At 33.8% G+C, this 23090-nt stretch overlaps 1 protein-coding gene across 2 annotated transcripts; it reads right to left on the bottom strand.

Moving 5' to 3' along the window:
- Positions 1 to 3530: 3530 nt before the first annotated feature.
- Positions 3531 to 21645, bottom strand: LOC114323941 (PH, RCC1 and FYVE domains-containing protein 1). 2 transcript variants are annotated; one of them, XM_028271638.2, is made up of 9 exons: positions 21102 to 21645; positions 17506 to 17592; positions 11977 to 12066; positions 11741 to 11827; positions 11515 to 11619; positions 8127 to 10226; positions 7839 to 7985; positions 4588 to 5054; positions 3531 to 4296 (listed from the first exon to the last, which is right to left on the bottom strand). In XM_028271638.2, exons 1-9 carry the CDS (start codon positions 21147 to 21149, stop codon positions 4101 to 4103), a joined length of 3327 nt encoding a protein of 1108 aa, XP_028127439.2. In that variant the 5' UTR covers positions 21150 to 21645; the 3' UTR covers positions 3531 to 4100. The 2 variants fall into 2 exon arrangements, with proteins under 2 accessions (XP_028127439.2, XP_082733824.1); XM_082877698.1 differs by having other exon boundaries at positions 11954 to 12066; positions 21102 to 21629.
- Between the last annotated feature and the right edge of the window lie 1445 nt (positions 21646 to 23090).

Raw genomic sequence — 23090 nt, 5'->3', positions numbered from 1 at the left:
ACCAAATAAAAAAAAAATAAAAAAACTTCATACTCGCGAGAGTAAGGACAAGTTTGAAGTGCGGCCAATAAGAAAAGTTTGGATATCAGAATTTACTTAGAATGGGTATGTTGTAGTGAAAATTAAATTGATAAAGTGTAGAGTTACGAGTAAAAAGAATTTGAACCATTGATTTTTATCTTTGAATAAATTTTAGATAGATAATTCTAAATTTATAATTCTAAATTTATAGCATTCCTGGGGCCAATATACTTGTGACATCAAATAGAATTTAGTCCTAGTATTATAATTTTTTTTTTAATTGAAAAAAGAGAATCTTTGGAGAGACTGTGTCCCCTTCCATTCTCTTATAACTAGGTAGGGGTGTAATTTTGGCCTGGTCCGGCCCATCCGGGCTCTGGTCGGACCGGACCCATGTCGGGTCTTACGGGCTCCCGCAAAAAAATCGGGCTGGACTGGGCCAGCCCACGGGCCAGAAAACTAGGCCCAGGCCCAGGGGTATTCGGGCTTTGGACGAGCCAATGAACTGAGCCCCTGGGCTTAAGCCTAAGCTCGGGCTTTGGGCGGGCCTAAACAATTTTTAAATTTTTATTTTTATTTTTTCCACAAAAATTCTATTATTTTCCATTAAATATAATACTGGGCCTCTGATGGGCCAGACCTCAAGTCGGGCTTTTGGGCGGGCCTTTGAGCGGGCTAATGGACTGAGTCATAAGCCGGGCCAAGCGGACCGAGCTAGTCCGGGCTTCAAAACAATGGCCCAGGCCCAAGGCCTCGAGCTCGGGCCTTAACGGGCCAGACCCACCTTGGGCCGCCCGCGGGTCACGGGCCAAAATTACACCTCTACAACTAGGCTATAAACAAATCAGTGGGAACATAGTATCAAATTGTTAAAATTTAGAGATTTACGTGTAAGTCATAATATGTAAATTTATTGTCTAATAAGTTCTATAATATTTAATGGTATTTTTCATCAAATACTATTTAAAAACGTCATTAATCGTTAATTTTTAGACAGTTAGAAAATTGTCATAAAAAATGTCACTAATTATAAGTTTTAGTGACAGTTTAAAAAAATTAGGACAAATTACAAACACCCCCCTCGAGGTTTGGTAAAAATACAGATTCCCCCTGATGTTTGAGAAATTACAAATTGCCCCCTGATGGTCAAATTTTCATAACAAATTAAGAAAAATTAGGAAAGAATCTGTATGAAAATAAAAATCTCAGGGGGCAATTTGTTATGAAAATATAAATCTCAGGGGGCGGGATGTAATTTCTCAAACCTCAGGAGGGAATCTGTATTTTCACCAAACCTCGAGAGGGGTGTTTGTAATTTGCCCAAAAAATTATCATAAAAAAATATCAATTACTTTCAACTTTTAGCGATAATCTAACAGATTCGTTACAGAAAAATGTCACTAATTATAAGTTTTAGTCACAATTTATAAAAATAGTGATAAAAATAAAGTCACAAACTGTCAATTTTTTGCGATATACGCAAAAAATTATCATAAAAAATTATTTTTTGCAACAATTTTACTAGAATTGATTTTCAATAAGACTTGAGGGGAAATAAATCTAATCATTAGGACCTATCAATAATTTACCAAAACGTGATTGAAAAATTTAACAATGCTTAAAATGGGTTGAAATTTGGTTTATTTATCCTTTTAAACAAATTTCAAATGAGATTTAGAGGTCATTTGGAAACCTCATAAAAAAAGCCGTCTTTTGGCTAAAAATAAAAAAAGTTTAAAAATCACTAAATTGTATGTCATTAGTTAAAAAAAATCCAAAATCATATCATTTTTTTGCTCAAAAAAAATATATTTTTTAAACTACTTTGCAAACATATTAACTTTTTTAACTCTTAAAAAGTCAAAAAAAAAAAAAAAAAAAAACTATAAAAAACAAACTCCAAATAACTACTTAATCAAGCTGATATAAGTAAATTGTTTTTATAGTGTATATAACCTAGTCGAGCCGAATAGTATATTGATAAAGGTAGTGTTTGGTAAGTAGTTTTGGGGTTAAAATAGTCACAAAAAATAAAATAGGTTATTTTAGCCATAACAAACAAAACATCACATCTGACTTATAATCATTACACTCTTCTCTCACAAAAAAAGTCAAAAAAGCTAAAAAGTCATTCCCAAACCAAGCTTTTTAGCCCAGGCTAAAAAAGTCAAAAAAATAAAAAAACCAACCCACTTTCCAAATGGAGACAAAGTTGATTTAAAAACTTAACAAGTTTTGAAATGTGTTCAAATTTAAATTGTTTAGACAATAAATCAATCTTAAATGAACTTTTAATGAATCATTCGAGTAACTTGATTCATTTTATGGCGCAATCCTTAAAGCTCGCATACCAAACAAAACTCATTAAAAACTCATAATCAAAACCAATGTTTTAAAAAGCGGCCGCAACCGTTACGTAACGCCGTTTCGTAACGGTTTTGGTGGTTACCGCCACCCGTTACGACCGCTTTTGCAGTGTGATTGAGATTCACAGGTGTGTCGGCCGTAGCGGCTACCGTAGCGGTCGTAACGGTGCCGTAACAACCGTGATGCCCTGTTACACACCGTTACGTAACGGTTCCAAACTGTTTCTTTCGAAAAAAACACAAAAAAAAAAAAGCTGAAAATGAAGGAAAAGAGATAGAGAGAAGAGGGAAGATAAAGAGAGAAAATGGAGGAGTAAGAGATAGAGAGAGAGAAGAGGGAAGATGAAGAACATGTTATTGATTTGTTAAAGTTGTAAGACCTAAACTATTCTATTCAACTGCTATCACTCAACCATTTTGTTTGTGTGTGTCTATCTATATATTGTCTGAAAATAATAATAATAAGTGTGATCATTATTTATTTGGCTTGGTTAAAATATGTATATATATATATATATATATATATTTAGGTTCTTATTTATTTTCTTACTTTTGTCATTGTTTATCTTATATATAATAGTTACTGATTGAATTTTTGTATAATATAAAATTATTAATTATTAAAATAAAATATAAAAAAACTCAATTTGTAGTGATTTAAAAATATGAAATATATTGGATCATACTTAAAATTTTTTAAAAATTGATCAATATTTATTTTAAACCTAATAAATATGATCATGGAAAAAAAAAATATGCGTATCGATAAATTTTTTTCAGATTGTGCGAAAAATAAAAAAATTCACGGTTCCAGTTACCGCAACCGTAATGCTAAAGCCTTTACACCCCGCCACCGCAATCGTGCCACTGCCACCGTTACGGCGACCGCAACCACTTTTCAGAAACTTGATCAAAACCAATACATGAATAACTACAAACAGAACCATTACCAATTGTTTTGCAAGCCGAACAGTACCAACATCCCCATGCCTTTGATTCATTCTTGTCGAAACCTAATACACAGCTTGTATAATTTAATTTAATTTATTTAATTTTTATTTTTTTGGTTGTAGTTTCTCTGTGCTTGAGGTCATTTGCTCACAACATGACATCCCCATTAAAAATGTGGCAATGACATAAAAATTGATACATTAATTTGATCATTCTAGCATTAATCTGAACTGCCATATCAACATGCATAAAACTTGCGGAAGCCCTACAATCTGATCTCTCTCCCAGATACAATGAAAGAAAAATGCACTTCCTTGCATTACAAAGGGTTCTACCTAAAAAATGTAGCTCTACAAATGACAACAATGTATGTTTTTTCCCCACTAGAAAATTCACTTACTGTACAACTTGAATAGCAACTATTAGATTCTGGAAATAGCACAACACAAAAGAATAAATATTTAAATGAATGACAAAAATTATTGTCACACCGAGTTTCACCACCTCTCCTAAAAATCAATTGGTGTTAAGAAGCATTTCACTTTTGTCTTTTACGACATTAGATATCGTGCCTGCAGGCCAGAATAAAGAAAGAATCCCGTTGTCCATCGTACTCGGAAAAAAGCTATAATATGTTTCTGAGAGCAAACACGTCGGCCTTACAACATCCACCGTCTCATACAGTTGCTGATAACTTTTCCTACTTACACTTTTCGCATTTGTCCGCATTTGATTGCAAGAGACTAAGCTACAAAACCATGTTTACAGAGATGGTGTCACCTCAGTATTTGCCGCCTCAGTATTCACCACCTCAGCATTCTCATCAGCAGGCGTTGGAGTTGTGGGTGGTCTCGTTGGAGTGTTATTTGACGTTGGCGGCGGGCTGTACTTTTTAAGTAGTCTGTCTTTGTTTTCCTTCCACCATTCCTCTGCCTGCTGCTCGGCAAACCTTCTTTTGCTGTAGAACCGTATGAGTCGAATTCCAGGTAATAAGATAATTGTCACATAAGCATCATGAAGTTGAATATAGAAATTAAAGTACATGAATACTGTGGTTAATTATCAACTAGTTTTCATATTTTCGTGCTAGTTTTTGTTTCTTTTTTTCTTCTTTAGTGAACGTATTTCAAAAAAATTTCACATATATTTTACTTTTTAGTGCATCTAAAAATATAAAAAGTTGATTAAAATATGAAAACAGTTCAGTAAAGACAAAAAAAAAACAGTAATAAATAATCTCTATCAGTACCTGAATCTAACTCGCTTGAAGATCTTAGTACCTTCCTGCAGTTGAATAAGAGTTACATAAACACCGGGTTCAAATTGTTCAATGACTTCTTTTTGTCCTTCAGTCTTTGGAGGAGCTTTAGGTGATCTTGAACCACTCTCATTGCTTTGTATAGGTACAGGTTCTCTAGCATCAGATAGTCTGTTACTATTCCTTGGAGTATCTTCACCATTTTGTGGTAGTTCTCTAACTCCTACAACATCCAGATGATCTTCCATCCTACGATCTTGCCTATTAGTAGACTCAATCAAGGAAGTTCTATCAGGCCGATTTTGATGGTCATACACCAAGTCTTCTTGCAAGGAAGAATGAGAATCAGACCCTGGAACTCTATTCCTACTCAGAAAATCTTCGACTAGAGCATTCATGTCTTTAAAGTCGTCACTGTTTGATACCTCAGGAGGCAACTTCTCTTTTATTTCCTTCAACTGAATAACACAAAAAGCAGAGAAAATACAGGCATATTAACATAATTTACCTATTACTGACACAGTATTAAAAAGAGATCAGTGTCATCTTACAACATTACTTTTCTGTCATCACAGGTCAATCATGCCACATGAGTTTTCTATAAGAAAAAGGGTAACCTATCTTAATATTTTGCCCAAGAAAGTTTAACCAAACCAAACCAAATCAAACCAAACTAAGCCTTGTGTCACAACACAGTAGGGTCCGCTACATGAATTATTTTTTGTCATACCACTTTGTCAAGGACTATATGCTCAGTTAAATAAATCCATACCTCTCTTTAGTACCACATCCCATACCTATTTAGGTCAACCACTAATATTTACATTTATGATGATTATTCCTAACCATTGCATCTACAGGTCTTTATTGTACATGACCCAACCATCTTAGTCTGTTCTCTCTCTCAACTTATTTTCACTTGGTGTTTGCTCCTACCAATTCACAAAGATATTCATTCTTAATTTTGTCATGTCGAATCTTACTATATATCCATCAAACATATACTAGCAGCAAAAGAAACCTGTCCAAGTATATGCACACAAACTAGGAGATCAATGGCATTGGTCATAGAACTATATATACAAAACATGTAGTACAAACTTGGCATAGGGCCAGTGGGTGCACCACTTTTGCCTTCTTCTTCTTTTTTTTTTTTTTTTTTTTTTTTTTTTTTTTTTTTTTTTTTTCAAGCAATACAAGTTATCATGTTATTCACCCAAAAAAGTTATCATGTTAATTACACATGGCAAAGCCATTACTTAATTGCAGCCAGATCACTGGTTCCAGTATTGGGTCACATAGTTAATGCATGACATGATACATATGCATGATTGTATATAAAATTTAGAAACAGAACCAGAAAGCAGAAGTAAAACTGATGGAGTCCTTGGAGGGTAATGTTAGATAAGTTCTCTTTTTCAACATCAAAAGATTCAGTAATGCAATAGAATAATGAGTTCATCTTTCTCTCGCATTTCTGTCTGCTGGAACTGAAGAATTAAAAACCATATGCTTGAATTCATCTGTCAATGTAAATATACACCAATAAATATGCTTGTGCTTCTGAAATGACTCTATGTATCAGTATTTGGGGTTATCATGTGATTCATATCATATGGAAGTAAATAAGCTATATTACGTGTGGATAAATGCAGTTCCCTCACTCTTTTCTGGACTCCTTTATCTACAGAAATTGTTTAGGATCACTCTTAGTCTGTTTGATCCTAAAATACATAACCTATAGGGTAATTTCCCAACCTGGCAACTAGTGGAGGACAAGGTTCATGGAAAACCACTTTTCTACCAGCATTGGACCTTCCATTCAAATGGCATTAGTTTGTAGAGGTCTAACATTGGGCCAAGAGCCAGTAATACAATAAATCTCAAGTTCTGATAGGTCAAATTCATCAATATAGCCAATCTGCCAGTGCGGCTATGGAGAGTAAGCAAGCACCTTGATCTCATTGCGATAAAGGAGAAACAACGCTTGTAGGTTTTGGGTTTTTAATTGTCCGATATTATGTGTCCAATTGCTACACATTATATTAGCTGTGAAGATGTTATATGTGCATCCGTGTGTGTCTTGCATGTATTCAAAGATCATTGTGATAAATAAAAGTTGCACTTGATTCGCTATTCCACTGCATTGCTGAGTTTCTGATTTCAAGTCTCCTAACCCACAATTCTCAAATATTTTTGAATAAATATTACACAGAATGAACCAAATAGAACAACTCAAGTAGCTTTGACCAAGCCAGGTTGAACAGCCCACACCAAATGTGGTCGTGTGAACAAGGGCTTCACAAGTTGAAGGCCAATACGACCTGAAAGATTTACCCCAAACTATCGAAGGTTCCATTATACCTTGTCACTGGTCAGTTAAGTTTGATAACCCAGGTTGAAAATCACACTTTTGGAAACAATAATTATGCATATCTCCATGTGCTTGTTCAATCGAAGATGCAGATCAGGCTAGTACAATCTCGGGAGCTTCTATTTGCACACACCCAATGCACTCTATGCACACACTTAATGATAATTATTTTTATTACAATTTTATTCCCAAGTGAAATTACTATTATGGACATCACACACAATTCAAATAAACACATTTGGAAGTTGAATGTCAAAAAAATAAAAAAAATTCGAAATTCTACTATCGAAAGAAATGATAATTTTTAGAATGCTACTTCCGAACAAGTTATTTATTGAGAAGGATGTGCATAGAGTGTATGGGTGTGTGCAAATAGAAGCTCCCTACAATCTCAAGTGAAAACAAATAAAAGGACAATTATATCTTCTTTTCTCTCCCTTTGTAAAAAAATTATAGTAAATTGGCAATTTATGACTTCATTTTTCAGTGACTCAACAATATCAATGGATTTTTTTAATGTTCACACACACACACACACACACATCAATGGAAAACATGCAATTTGAAAGGGTTGTTTCCATTTTGAGGTAACCTGTGCTAATTTGTTTCAAAATCTAAAGATTCCATCTCTCCAAAAACGATACTTTCTTACAAAACCAGGTCTTTCCAAAATATAAGCAGACATAGATTTTTAATATACAAACATCTATTCATGTGTATGTATCTGTGTAATAATTATGGATGTCATATGAATTAGAAAAAGCCACCATTTTGGTTTCCCCCATCCACCACAAGGGCCCCCCTAAGGGAGAAATGCCATGAAATTGGTAAAAGAGGGATTAGTATGAGTAGGGATTAGTATGAGCACCTGAGTTGAGACACACTTGATAACTTCCTTTGCGGCTATACATTTGGAAGATTCCTGCGCAGCCAAGAGAGTAGCGTCTTGGGCAAAATTTTCTAGTTTTTTAATCTCAGTATCTTGGACTTCAGATTTCAGCTTTAAACTTTTAATCTGAAGTCAAGACAAAATAAAAGTAAGTAAATTCTTATCAAGGGGCTGCATCTAGATTCAAAATCTTATGACAATGAATTAGTAGAAAAAAAACAAAACCAAGCTTGTTAGTACAAAAAAAGGAAGGAAAAAAAAAAGTACTTGGCTCTGCAATTTTGTCACTTCTTGGCTCAAAAGATCTTTGGTCTTCTTGAGACTATCAATCACGCCCTTAGAAAATACAGGAGATGCAGAGCGTGGAGGACTTGGCCTTCTTGAGAATGGTGAAGAGGATCTTGAGTTGGCTGCCGACGGAGGCTGAGGCTGAAACTGTGGAGGAGGCTGAGGTTGAGGATGAGGTGCCGTAATAGGTTTGAAAGCATATTGAAGAGCACTCAATGAACTTGGGAATGCAATGTCTGTTAGTTGTAAAAGTGATGGAACTTGGGAAGCTCGGACTATAGCATAGTTATCAGACCTCGTTCCAGGCTTTGCTGACTTTACCTCGAGGTACTTGACTGGTTCTGTGGTAGGAGAGAGCAAAATTCTTGAAGTTCTTGACTCTCCCCTGTCTGATCTCTCCCTATTGTCTATTGTGTGATGAAGGGCAGTAAATTTCCTATTATAATAAGAGCCATTACCAGCGTCAGAAGATTTTAGTTTAGCATAGCAAGAGTCACAAACACGATGAGGTTTGCCTGGAGTTGGAGCCAATGCAGCTTTCAATGCTTTCTTGGAGCTGCAAGCATGGCAATGAACCAATCCACAGTTATAACAATTATGTCTCTTTCTAGTGAAACCAAACGCTTGCCGACAACCAGAACAAATTGATTGATCTGCTCCAGATACCCACTTATGAATGCATATACTCGAGGTATAATTTGAGCCACACGATATGTTTTTTACATGCCTATCTTTTAGTGCTTCAACCAAAGTTGGAGACTTCCGATCTTCAATGTCCCCATGTCCCAATCTTCCATTGGCACCTCTACCCCAAGTAAAAACTTCACTTCTTGATGTCAGGACAGCAACATGATATGCACCACATGATATTTCTTCGACAAATTCACCTACCAATCTATCTTGTACTAAACAAGGCAACTTTCCATCAGACTGTGGATTGCCCAATTGACCATAAGCAGTATTGCCCATCGTGAAGACATGTCCAGATGTAGTAAGGGCCACAGTAATACAATGTCCACAAGCTAGCTGATGGAAATTGTAGTCAATAAGTGCAGAGACACAGGTCGGATGCAGATATGTTTCCTTGTTTCCATGACCCAATCGGTTTTTATCGCCATCCCCCCAAGTGAACAACTTCCTAGATAAAACATTCGCACCTTGTTGGCCCATAACCTCTACAATGGCTGCAGTGTGCCACACTCCACATGCAACCTTAATAGTCTTTAATCCGCTTAATAATTGAACTTCCCTGGGAAAAGGGACACTTTCTCGATCACCATGGCCCAAGACACCGAATGTTCCGTCACCAAATGTAAATAACTTTCCATTAGAAGTTATCAATGCTGAATGCCACGTGCCACATGCAACAGAAAAAATTTGAACTCCTTCTAGAGGACCAGAAACTCTTTTCGGTATCCAGTGGCTAACATCTGTGCCATGACCAAGAAGACCAGCATTATGGGCACCATCACCCCAGGTATATAAATCACCAGAAATAGATACAGCACATGTATGATATTCACCACATGCAACGAAATCTACATTAGTAACCGCTAGAAAATCAACAAGATGAGGGCGACTGAAATCCTTATCAATTCCATGACCAAGTCTCCCCCCAGATTCCTCTCCCCAAGTGAAGACCTCGCCTTGCTTCGTAACAAGAGCAAAATGTCGAACACCACAAGCAATTTGGTGAACATCAAGAACAACATTCGATTCTAAAGGTTTAGGAATCAACACATCATTTTTTGTAGGATATGGACTCACAGATCCATCAGTTGTGTCACACCAAACCTCTCCCCAAATATAGACGTCACCCAAGGATTCTATATCATCTGGTCCAGAGCCTTGACTTGAACAACTAGGAGTGCTTGAAACACTAATTCGGAAACCATCTCCAATGCTTGTTCTTCCTTGCATACTTGCACGTTCAGACCCCACATCTGAGCTTGGAAAATTCAAAGTTTCACTAGCACATGAATCAATGGACACTCTACCACGGGCGATACTTGAAGTGAACTCTAGTGTCGCACCAAAAGGACGGCCATTGGAAAAGAAATCACTACCACCAGCATATAACTGCAGTAAAATGTAAAAACAACAGAATTATAATCATTACTATCAAGGTTTGTCTTGGATAAGGAAACAAAGGAACTACACAATAAACTACCACTGACTTATTCACGCTTTAATGAATGAGGCCATTGTCATAAAGTATATGAACAAGAAATCATTTGGACTGTATTAAAGTAAGTGGAAACTGCATGGAATTCAAGTATGAATGATATTTACACTCAACAAACAATTAAATAGTATGCCTCATGAAGGTTGGCATAGTCACCTGAAATTTCAAAACATAATTGACAGCTAGTACTCAGATATAGTAAGTACCTCATGATAAAATATAAAAATTCATATAAAGACACAAGTGAACAAACAAGTGATTTGTTAGCAACTAGACAAATACATGAAGTTCATTATCTAGTAATAAATACCAACCTCCTAGAAGTTTAATGGCAAAGCAATTAAATAATATGTGTCTTACACATAATGTACATATTCAATGATAGCATTAGTTATGCACAAGTGACACAATACAATAAAATATCTTAGGAGGAGATGAAGAATTTTGTCCAAGAGAAAATTTCAATTGTTTTTGTACTACTGTTTTTGCAAGGAAATTTTTTTAACTTTAATGAACCCGTTTAGCATGAGTGAGTGATTTGAACAGTACTAGCTTGAACTATACAAGCTTTTGCACATATACTGATAAAATTGTAGGATTTTATGAATTTCTCATCATATTTGAAAAACATATTTAAATCTTAATTATAGATTTATTGCCAGCCCACTATTACCCTCTTTCTTTAAAATTAAAATAAAATAAAAAATTGGGAATGTTGTATCCATTCGATGGATACTTTAGTAGCCAAAGCAGAGTTCAATAGCAACCAACTCTTTGCTGTAAAAGGAGTATGATAAATTTGCAAATTGGACACTCCCCTAGGCAGGGGCCTCCGATGTAACCCCAAAAAATGCAAATTGAAGAAACAGATTGTGCATTTCCATATTAATGACATTTCAGATAATAAATGCAGTGACATGATCTACACGATCAAAGAAAAAATAGGGACAGCGGTTTGTGTGCAGCATGTCTCTAGAAAACACCTTCTTTTAGCAATCAACAAGAAAATTCTAGCAATGGTAATAAAAATTCATATTTAAATTACTTAAGTTGTTAAGCCCATCAAAATAGTTGAATTGTACAACACAATAAATTTATTATTCTTAAGAAAGGGAGAAATAACATATATTAAAGGAAAATAGGGTTAATCATTTCAAGCCAGAGTCAAGATTAAAAACTTACATCACTAATATCACTTCGAGTACGTCTACTATACTTTTGACCAGGAGATAGTAAAGACTTCAGGCCTGCAAGCCACAACTCCGCCTCAACTTTGTCTTTGCAAATCTATAGAGTAGAAAAAATTAGATTTAACAAATGCACTGAAAGTGTCTCATCATCATGGTTCACATTGCTCTGAAAGTATTGCAATTAAAATAACTAAAATTAGATATTTACTTTCACTCACCAGATCTAGAGATCTTTCACCGTTATTATATATAAGTGAAAATGACAAGTACTCCTTTTCAGGGCGCAAATATCTTCTAAACACAGCCTGTAACAATACATTTAACAACTAAATTTTTTAATGCTATGTCACCTCGCAACTGCTCAACAAAAATATTGGTACCATACTCCAAATCAGGTTAAATGAACTCCAAACTTAAAATTATCAGTTCACCCTTAAAAGATGTGCTAACTCACGGTTCTCTGTCCAGGGACAATCCGTGAAACAGATGACAACTTCAGATTCCTTTCACGTCCATTAGAGTACCAGATCACTGTCGTTTCATCCTGCAAATATCATTAAATCATTACTCTTGGTGTTATTAATTTGTATGTCATGACTTTTGAGTCAAGAAAAAGATGAAGTCAATGTACCTTGTAGAAGTACAAGTAAATAGTATCTGAATTACTACACATGTACATGCATTTTAATAAGCAAGTCCAGCTAAAATTTCCATTAACTAAATTACACCATGCATGGATCTAATTACAGAAGACAAAGACTTAAATAGATACGCATGATTAGTTAAGATATTGGAAGAAGTTTATTAAGAGGCTTGAGGTGGATCAAGGAGTGTTTGTGGATAAAGAGGACCTAATTTGTGATGAGATCTTTAATTTCTATTCACATCTTTATTCAGATGGGGGGATTGAGAGACCTGGAATTGAAGGTTTAGATTGGAGGATGATTGGAGATGTCAATGCAAGATGGTTAGAAAGACACATTTGAGGAGATGGAGATTAGAGAGGCTGTTTTTCACTGTGAGAGAGATAAAGCTCCTGGGCCGGATGGGTTTTCTGTGGCAGTTTTTCAAGACTGATGGGACATTGTGAAAATGAACTTGATGAATGTTTTTAATGAGTTTTTTGAGAAGGGAGTAGGAATTTGTGCATGAATGCATCTTTTGTTTGTTTGATTCCTAAAAGGGAAAACGTGGGGAAAATTAAGGACTTTAGGCCTATTAGTTTGGTTAGCTCATCATATAAAATTTTGGGGAAGGTGCTTATCTATTCCCGTACCCAAACCCACTACCAGCCAACGATATTCTCCCCTCCCATGATCCATTCGAACCCAACACTACCACACACCAGTCTATTGAGCATTCATGAGGAAAAACAATGTGTTAGGGCGGAATTGTTCCAGTCATACATCTCTTCAGTATTTATCTTTATTTATTGTATTTAAATAGGATATGAATAAATAAAAAAATATGCTAAATTATTTTTTAAATTACTTTTGTGAACTTTTATTGAGTTTTAGTTCCTCTCACATTGAATCGTGAGAGTTAGACATGAAAAAATAATACCGTTTAGATAACATTTAGTTTTTTAATTGCGGGGCAAGATAAAATTTTCAAAAAAATGAAGAACTAAAATAATAAATAGTATACTCGATAAAATAGAATTGCATGGCAAGATAAAATCTTTCAAAGAAATGAAAAAGTTGTTTACAGTAATGAATAGTAGGGTCGGTGAAATAGCAACCAATCAAGTTTTCATGAACAAGAAGAGTGTTGGATGGTAATGTTGATTTATCTTCTTAAAAAAAAATTGTTCAAGCAAGAACGAATGATCAAGTAATTTATCAACCCTATTGGTTTGAAATAGGGAAGCTTTATGCTTAAACAGAATATCTGCAAATTGAGGGATGGTAAATGAGGAGTTCCTTTATATAGTCTTTCACCTCTTTAATAGACAGTTAGGATTAACTTAATTCAAAGGCTATCATTAACCTTCTAGAATACTTTAGCTTACTTTCATTCTTTCACAATATTATAGAATTCTCTAAAAAAAATCTTAGTACATAGTGGAATTTTTTATACTTTTCTAGAACACTTTAGAACTTTCTAGATTGTTTCAGACTTTTACAATATTTTTTTAAGTTTTAGATTGTTTTAAAATATTCTAGAACCTTCCAAAATTGTCTTGAACTTCCTTGGAGTTTTTTAGATTCACAAACATTATAAAATGATGTGAAAGATTCTAAAGTCTGTGTTGAATTTAAATATTGGGTATATGAAAAATAATGTTTAATCGCAAATAATGTACAAAGTAGAGAAAGTTAACCAAAGTTTAATCCTAGAATTATGTACAATAATTATTCAGTCAAGGTGGTTTTATTGTAAATTTTAACTTTGAAAATTGATATTTAACTAAGGTTTAGATTAGAAGCAGTGACACACGCATAAATTAGAATGATGGATGGCCAAATTATATTTATCTAAATTTGACTATAAGATTTTAATTAGTTTATTAATAGTGTAGACAGTGCAAAAATTATACTAAAACATACACTTTTTATAATTTTATAAGTATAAAATTTTAAAAACATCACTAAAATTGTAAATAAAATTCTTAGTTAATATTGAAATAGACACATACAAAATATAAACAACAAAAAAGGAATTTTTTTTTTAATAAAAAAAAGACTGAGTTGTGCTAGGACTCATGCCATTTTTTATATCATTTTACACCATTAACTTCAAAATATATAATTAATTAATAATATTATAATGATCATATTTTTATGCAAAAATTTTTATTACTTTATTTTTATATATTTTATACGTCTTTTACATTTTTAATACATTTTGCCAACCTTAACAACAGTTGTAAGGATTATTTTCAATATTTTTTTATTAATATTGTATAATTTATCTACCTGTATAATATCTGTATCCTAAATTGTTTGTCCAAAAAAATAATAACTTAACAAATGTATTTTTTTGTTAAATTTTTAATTTTTTTCACAAATTAATTGTACTTAATGAGATATTTTAATCGGTTTAAAATTGAAAATTTTGATACTAGATTACAATTTTTAAGTTATTGTTTTCCATGCCAAACAAACAATTTAGGACAAATGGAGTAATATATAAAAATAATCTTTTTATTTTTTATTTTTTTAAGTGTCATAGAATTGCTCCTCTTTTATCTTTATGCTCTTTGAGGGGATCACCATCAGCAATTTACAGAGCATGAAGCAAAAACACTACCAATTACATGAACATTTTGAAACTTTGCAAGCCTCCTTTTGGTCCGCCATTCATTAAAAGTTTATTTTTGAATTATGGATTTAAAAGGAAAAAAAATGAAGAAAACGAAAAATATTAGTGAAATGTACTTATATTTAGCTACATACCACATAGCTAGGGTTGCAAACGAGCCGAGTCAAGCCGAGTTTTAGTATATTCGGCTTGTTTATTAAGATTTTAACGAGCTCGAACCGAGTTGGTTTGGGCTCGACTGGAGTTTAAACTTGCTCACGAGCCTTAATGAGCCAAAGAAATTATAAATTTATACTTGTGTATGAGACAAAAGTTACAATTAAAATTTTGATTAAACAATATATATAAACATACTAAAAAAAAAGTCAATATCTTACAAAAATAATAATATCTACCACCACTATTATATAAATGTTTTATCTATAGTTAGCTATTATTTACATAAATTAATTTAGCTATTATTTACATTTACATTATTTAAATATATAAATAAAATATTTAACCTATTTTTATACATATTTTTATATTATTTAATTAAATGTTAAACAAGCCCAGCTTTAGTATATTTGGGCTTCTTTATTAATATTTTAACGAGCTCGAGCTTGAGCTCGAATGCAATAAAAATTTAATGAACCGAGTTCAAACAAACCTTTACCGAGCTAAGTTCAAGCCTGTTCACGAATGATTCTTCATTTGCAACCCTACATATAGCTATATTTGTCCCGTATGAATTGACCCAAGAAATTATTTGCAATTAAGACATTTTCAAACCAGATACCATAAAAGGAGCACGCTTCCAAGAGTTTAGATTTGTTAAAATTAAAGATCTCAACTTTAGAGGTGAAGTTAGCACATTGTGGGACTAGTTTCTATCTATGTCATATTTGAACTATTTATTTAATATAACAAGCTGAGAAGAGCATGCATACAAAAAATTGAATTGATCAGACATAATTAATCATATGATCGAATTATACATACATATATATATATATATATATATATATTATATAACACCTGGACGATCTATTCTTAAAAACATGTAAGCTCTACAGATAATTATGATCTAATAGTTTGACAATCAATACTAGATCAACTTTATTTTTTGCATAAATAATTTTTTAATTAGTTATATAAGATGAGAGGTTTAGATTACTGAAGTAAGTTCATATTTGTTCAATAATGGATCAACTTCACTGTAAAATAGAGGCTTTCAACTTTAACAAATCCAAACTCAACTTCCAAACCCAAAATTTTGATCACAAGACCAATCTCTTGGGATTGATTAGAAGGTTCGTGAATCGATTGGTAATTTATTAAGGTTTGCCTTTGTTTGGGAAATTGAAAGTGACTTTAGAACATACAAAATGTGGACTCACAACAACTAGGAACTATCGGGAAGGGAAGAAGAACATTTATGTTTGGTCAATAGAGTTGATGACACATTTATAAGAGGAGTAATGCTAGAGAACCAGATTTTAGAGAACCAGATTTTAGACCCACAATGATGTGGCAAAGGAAGGTAGACAATATATCATTGAGTGTAACTAATCAGAAATTGACACCTATTGTACTACCACATTGTGGGTCAAATTGTAGGAACTTTTTAAGTCTCAAACATTTTCCAGGTCAGAGACAGAGATCATCACGCATGACATTGATTTTGTTGTCTTTCTTGGTTTGTTTCTTAACTGTATGTATACATATGGATGGAAAACAAGAGAGAGAGAAAGAGAAAGAATAATAGAAGGGAAAATGCCTATGTACCATATGCACCCTATCACAAATTGGCATAATTTACCATAAAATTTCGTAATATCAATCACATAATGCATAACCTCGCCACAAATTGGTGTAACAAAATGTCCAAAATTTTGTGTCTTTATTACGGCATTTTTTGTTACGCCAATTTGTGGCAAGGTTATACATTTTACGGTTGAGGTTACAAAATTTTGTGGCAAGTTACACTAATCTCCCTCCTACTTCCCAGTCCGATCCTCATACCTGGGACCTTCCACGACCAGGATCAAAGCGTCGAGAAGGCCCCAACTCCAACCTTTCTACTCTTACCCACCCAGTCATGGTCAAGGAGGCCCTATTAATCAACAAGAAGACGTCTTCCTGGAAGTTGAAATAATGAATCTCCATTGGAGAACACCCCTTGGCAGCAACCGAGGCAAAGAACAATACGAGCATCTCTATAAGAATGGTGGTAACATTTTAAATGTTCTGTATCGTTATTGCTGCTGGAGATCAGAAAGAGGGAATTGTCCATCACAAAAATAACTTCACAACACAACTGCACTAATTTGAAAATAGAGTACATTTATTGAGTTCATAAACTATTCACTTTCTTTTTCAAAAGAAAAGAGATACAAAACAAAACTCAATCTAGTACAGCCAAAATACATTGTTCACCCCACACACATGATGCACTTATCTAATTTATAATAGCCCTTTGTTATTGGTTCATTTCCAGTTAAATTCATTTTACGTCAAATGTGGGCATGTCTTCTTGTGTGCAAGTGATGTAACATTTCACACAATACAAGAAGAAAAATATAAAATACAAGTAAACCTGCTGCAGGAAAAGAGTATCTTTAGTTACCATTCTTTTGGAAGTTTTCATTTTAAAGACAGTTGCAGGGAAATTTTATATCAATGTGGCCATGTTCAACATGGACAACTGAATAGCTCAAGTGAGAGTAAGATAACTTACTGCAGAAATTCTGAATGGACAAAACTTAGGTTTCCCCTTGCGGCTGTACTTAATTAACTGGGTACCTTTTTTCAAAGTAATGAGTGCCTTCCAAAGAAGAAAGAAAAAAGTAAGTGAAGATGTTAACAAAAATAATTAAGCAGTACAAATGAATAAACATACATGACTAACTTTAATGCTATCAGTTACATAATAAAAAGATAAGTGAAGTTTTAAGCAATAATCTTTTTCCAAGGTGTCATATGGCAAAGCTCAAGACTTTCAATACCCTCTATTTCAATAAAAGAAATAATAATAATAAAAGACAAAGGGAAACATATAAGTATCCAATGAATCTATGTGTAACAATTTTTCTTGTGTCTCGCTTCTACTGAGCATCTTTTATCTTAAACACGGCTTAATTTTGCATTATTGTTTGCTAGAACCTGATCCATTTAGAAAATTCAATAAATAAAAATAAAATAAAATAACCTATAACATATAACATATTACAACCTTGGTCACACAGTTTGAGCTCACAAGCGTTTGCCTGAAAAAAGGAGTGGAAGGCTTGAAAGGCATAGAGTTCTAGTTTTTTAGGCACTAAGTAATGAGTTCGTGAAGTGCAGCAGGAGGAGTGAGATTGCCAACTTTCAGAATTTGTAGAATTCAGAGTGCCTTGAGAGCATCTATGTCATATAGCTTTCGTATTTATATATCTTTGCAGTGTTTGGGTTAAATGAGTACTTTTTTTGTTTTTGTTTTTTTAATTTTTAGGTAGAAACTAAATAATTTTGAAGAAAGTAATAATAAGTTATAACCAGTTTTGTGATATAGCACAACCATAGCATTGTTGTCAATGAGGTCACAAGTTCAAGCCACATGCCTTGCATCAATCTATTAGGATTAATTTCTAATATCAAAAAACATGAATGAGAGAATTGTTTCCTTTATAGGATGCTTCTTTCCACTGGTTAGCTCTCAATCTCTTTGTGCCAACTACATATCTATTCTTTTTCTTATCTTTATTGTTATAGTCTTGAGAAAGTAAAATTACAAATATATGCATCATTTGGCATTTACATCCCCTAACTCTAGGCTTGTTTGTTCACTTTTGTTATGACAACCATATTCCAATTAATGCCAAACTCAACTACTCAAGCTACTTCAACTGTGCATGCACGCGCACACACACAAAAAACTACTCAAGATACTTCATTCCAATTGCAAAAAGAAATTAACCTATCCACTAATCTCATCTAGCGTGTGGCGTACCAACAACTTTTATTAAAAATTGCCAGTCATTTAATCTTTCTAAGTTCACTACCCCCTTTTTAATTTTTTGGAGTTCACTATCATGCTATTTTCTCTTACAAGCTAGTTTGATTAGGCGGACTATAGCATAGCATTGGGATTATTAATCCATGGGACTCACATTCCATTATTTGGTTGCAAATTTTATTATTCAGATTAGAATCCAATAACCATTCTATCCAACAAAATTGACAGATTTTTTTAATCCTGCAACTAATAATACAAAACATACATATAATTGGGATTATATATTTCCATATCTATTGCAAAACAAACGTGGACTAGAGGAAACTATATACCTCACTAATCTAACTCGACAATCAATCCTACACTAAGGTGATGTTTGATAAAGCTGAAAACTGAAGATTGAAAATTAATTATTGAAAAGTGAATACTAACTTTTTAAGCTAAAAGCCGATCCAAAAAAAAAAAACTTTTTAAGCTAAAAAGCTGTTTGATAAAAATTTAAGTGTTGAACTAAAAATAAATTGTTTGATATGTATAAGATCAAATTTGAAATTTATTATTCTCAAATTGTATATTTCAATTTTTATTTTGTGAGGGTGGTGATAGTGGTAGCGGTGGTGGTGATTGTGATGGTATGATGGTGGTAGTGGTGGCGGTGGCATGGTGATGATAGTAGCGGTATTGTTGATGGTAGTGGTGGTGATAGTAGTGGTAACGATGGTAGGGATAGTAAAATGATGGTGGTGTGGTTATGGAAACAATGACAATGGTGATGAAAGTGGCAGTGGTGGCGGTCAGTGGCAACACCAAGAATTTTTTTTAGGTTGTTCACAGTGTGAGTACCCCAAAAAAAAAATTTCAAGGTAGACATTCAAAATTTTAATTTTTTAGACTTTTCAAATCATATACAATTAAAAAAAAAAATTATAATTTATCAATATCATTGTTTTAAAAAATAAAATGTAGATAAAAAAATTACATAAATATATTTTATTTTTATCACTGGCATGATAAAAAAAATGAGGAAAGCTCCTTTAATTCAAATTGAGATAAGTTATAAAACTATTGATCAACATTAACATTCAAGTGCTACGCTTGCTAGAAATTGCAAAACCACACAATTTTGTAAACAAGATACTTTGCACAAGTTGAGAAAGCAAAGCTCCAAAACATGTTGTGTGTCACAAAGCATATATATTGATTAACGGGTTGTGGGCTAGGTTGGGTGTTCAAGAAAGTGGGCTGAGTGGGTGTTCAACTATGGTGGGTGTTCAGGAAAGTGGATTAGGGTGTTCAACATAAAGTTTTGGATTAAATTACAAATATATAATTAAAAAAAAATTCAAGGTGTTCAATTGAACACCCAAAATTGGGTGTAGAGTCGCCCTTGGTGGTAGTGGCATGATGGTGGCAATAACGATAACGATAACGATAACGATAACGATAACGGTAGTGATAGTGGTGGCAGCAGTAGCGGTAGTGGTAGTGATGGTGGTGGTAGTAATAGTACTGGTGGCGGTGGCATGATGATGGTGATTGTGGTGGTGGTGATAGTAGTGAGTTTATAATAGTGTATATCGATACATATGTTTAGCATTTATAAATTCAATCAAAATTAAGTTTGTTTTATATGACTTAATTTTTTTAAAAAATTTTAGCTTATATTTTAAGAGGCACTTAAATTTTTAAGTGATATCAATTGTGGTTATTAAATGGCCTTAATTGATTATGCATTCAGTTTTAAGTGCTGAATCAGGTTATCAAACACCCCCTAGCCTCCCCCACTATTAATTCCCCACTATTAATCCTGCTAATCAAATAAGCCCTTAGTGGTAAAAAATAAAAATAAAAAAATCGGGGGAGTCATTAATTATGAAATCTATAATAAAGTATAAACTGACTTTCCCAACTAGAAGTTTCCTCCCTAATTTCCTATTTTAACCACTATGTCATTATTATTATTTTGTATATTCCTTATTGGGATTATCTTGCAAAAGCCCAAGCACAATTCTGTTTCAGCCTCCAAATCCAGCCAAATTAAAATGTTTGACTCCATATTCTAGTATAACAACACAAAGAAAACCAACCATTTTTGGTTTTTGACAAACCTTTTCCTGGATAATATACGTTTTTCAAATCATATAGTATTCTATTGGGAACTAAACTGCATATGCATACATACATGTACAAATCAGCACACTCACTAACACACATTGTTTTGAAATGGTGATTCTCTGTAATGGTGATCCACTGATTTACATCAACAACACATTGTTTTGAATTCCTGAATATATATATATATATATATAGAGAGAGAGAGAGAGAGAGAGAGAGACCTGATCGATGTCACGCTCAGGATTGCCATAATTAACAGGATCTGCCATTCCATCTGAAACAAAGCTTGGGAAGCCACCGAAGAAGCCGATTCGTCTCAACTTCAACCACCCGTACAGTCTTCATAGATGCCAATGTATTCTAATTTGGCGTATCATCAAATTCCCAAAACAAACCTCCAAATTTTCAAAACAAAACAAAAAAAATTTATCAATACCGATCTTCTTCAGATCTCGTTTGCCAAAATTCTTCAAATCATCGATCAAAAAAAAAAAAAAAAAAAACCACAAAGATTGAAAAGCAAAAGATGAGAAGGTTTGGGAGTGTTAGGAGTTAGAAATGGTTCTGGGAATGGAATGCATTGTTTTGGAGCTGTGTGATGAGAAGAAGAGGAAGAAGAAAGAAGAACGAAGAGAGAAGAGAGAGGAGAGAGAAGAGAGAGAGTGGTGTCAGATGTTTAGGGGAGCGTTTGCAGCTGAAACCAGAGGGAAGCGACATTGGCGCGCTCCTGTGGCCGTGTCCTCCACCTTGTAACTGTGTATTATTACTACTACTAATATATATATAGTATATATATTTATTTATTATTATTATTTTTTTAATTTAGAAATTTTTTTATCGGCAGTGATAGATAGCTCGAAACCGAGCGGTTTGAAATGGCTCGAATTAAAAAACGGCCTCATTTTTTAGATGAAGGTGAAGCAGAACTAGAAGTAAGAGAGGGAGGAAGAAGAGGGGAGGAGGGACTGGAGGGGGAGGAGGAGGAGGGACTGGAGGGGGCCAACATTTGGGGCTGGAAGCGGGGGCCGGGGGCGGAGGCGAGGCAAAGCCGGCGATCGCTGGTGCTGCGACGATCGGCGGCAGCGAGGCGACGGCGGTGGCGGTGGCGGTGGCGAGGCGAGCAGCGACGATCCTCTCTCCCTCTTTCTCCTCTGTTCTTCCTCCTCTCTTCTCTCAGTCTTTCTCCTCTGTTTCTTCCTCCTCTCTTCTCTCCCTCTTTCGAGCCAATTCGAGCCATTGGATTCGACCTACGGCTCATTTCTGTTTTTTTATTATTTACTCAACAAATATCCGCCTCCATTTAGAATGTGGATTGACTTTTTAACTTTTTAATTATTTTAATCTAAGGCTAAAAAATCTCGTTTGGAATAGATTTTTTGACTTTTTTGATTTCTGTGAAAGAAAAAGGAGAACTTACCAATAAGTCTCATATACAAAGTTCAAAACTCATCTAATCCCAAAGCAAAATACTTGTACCAATTAGTCCTATATATTTTTAATTGTTATCAAAAAAATCATTTTTAAAAAAAAAAAAAAATTTATAGAGGCTGTTACATTCACTACCGTCGAACTTTCGTCACATGGTCACCGGAGACTCGCCGGAATGTTCAACATTACCGAGAAGTCGTCGAAGTATCGCTGAAATGTCGCCAGAGTATCGCCGGGAAGTCGCCGGAAGTTCACCGGACTGTTATAAACGCCAATGGAAGTCACCAGAACGTTCACTGGACGTTAAGAACTTTATTGGAGACTCACTGGAATGTTCAGAATATTGCAAAAAAAAAAAAAGAGAATAAAATGGATAAATTAGAGTGAAAAAACATAACAAAATGTACTAAATATTAATAAACTAAAAGAAAAAAAAATGTAACAACAAAAAATAGGAACAATGGGAAAAACATATGTTATTTTTTACTTTTATAGAGTTTAAACAAATAATCTCCAATATTGATCAAACTGAAAAACAAGTTTTGAAATTATAAAATGTTACAGTTTTCAGAACAAAAATCTATTATGTATTTATCTTTATTAATCAAATTGAAAAATATGTTATGGAACTCCAAAATTTTACAATTCTAAAGAACGTTATGAAACTGCAAAATTTTGCAGTTTTAAACCACGATTCATTCCATCACCAAAAAAATTGAAACTGCAAAATTTTACTGTTTTCACCGCTTGTAATTAATGCTCGAAAACAACTTATTTAGAAT

Source organism: Camellia sinensis, chromosome 7 (assembly GCF_055761805.1).
Source record: "Camellia sinensis isolate YWXY chromosome 7, ASM5576180v1, whole genome shotgun sequence".
Taxonomy (NCBI): domain Eukaryota; kingdom Viridiplantae; phylum Streptophyta; class Magnoliopsida; order Ericales; family Theaceae; genus Camellia; species Camellia sinensis.
Note: the sequence above shows the minus strand (reverse complement) of the source record. Positions and strands in the feature narration are given on the sequence as shown.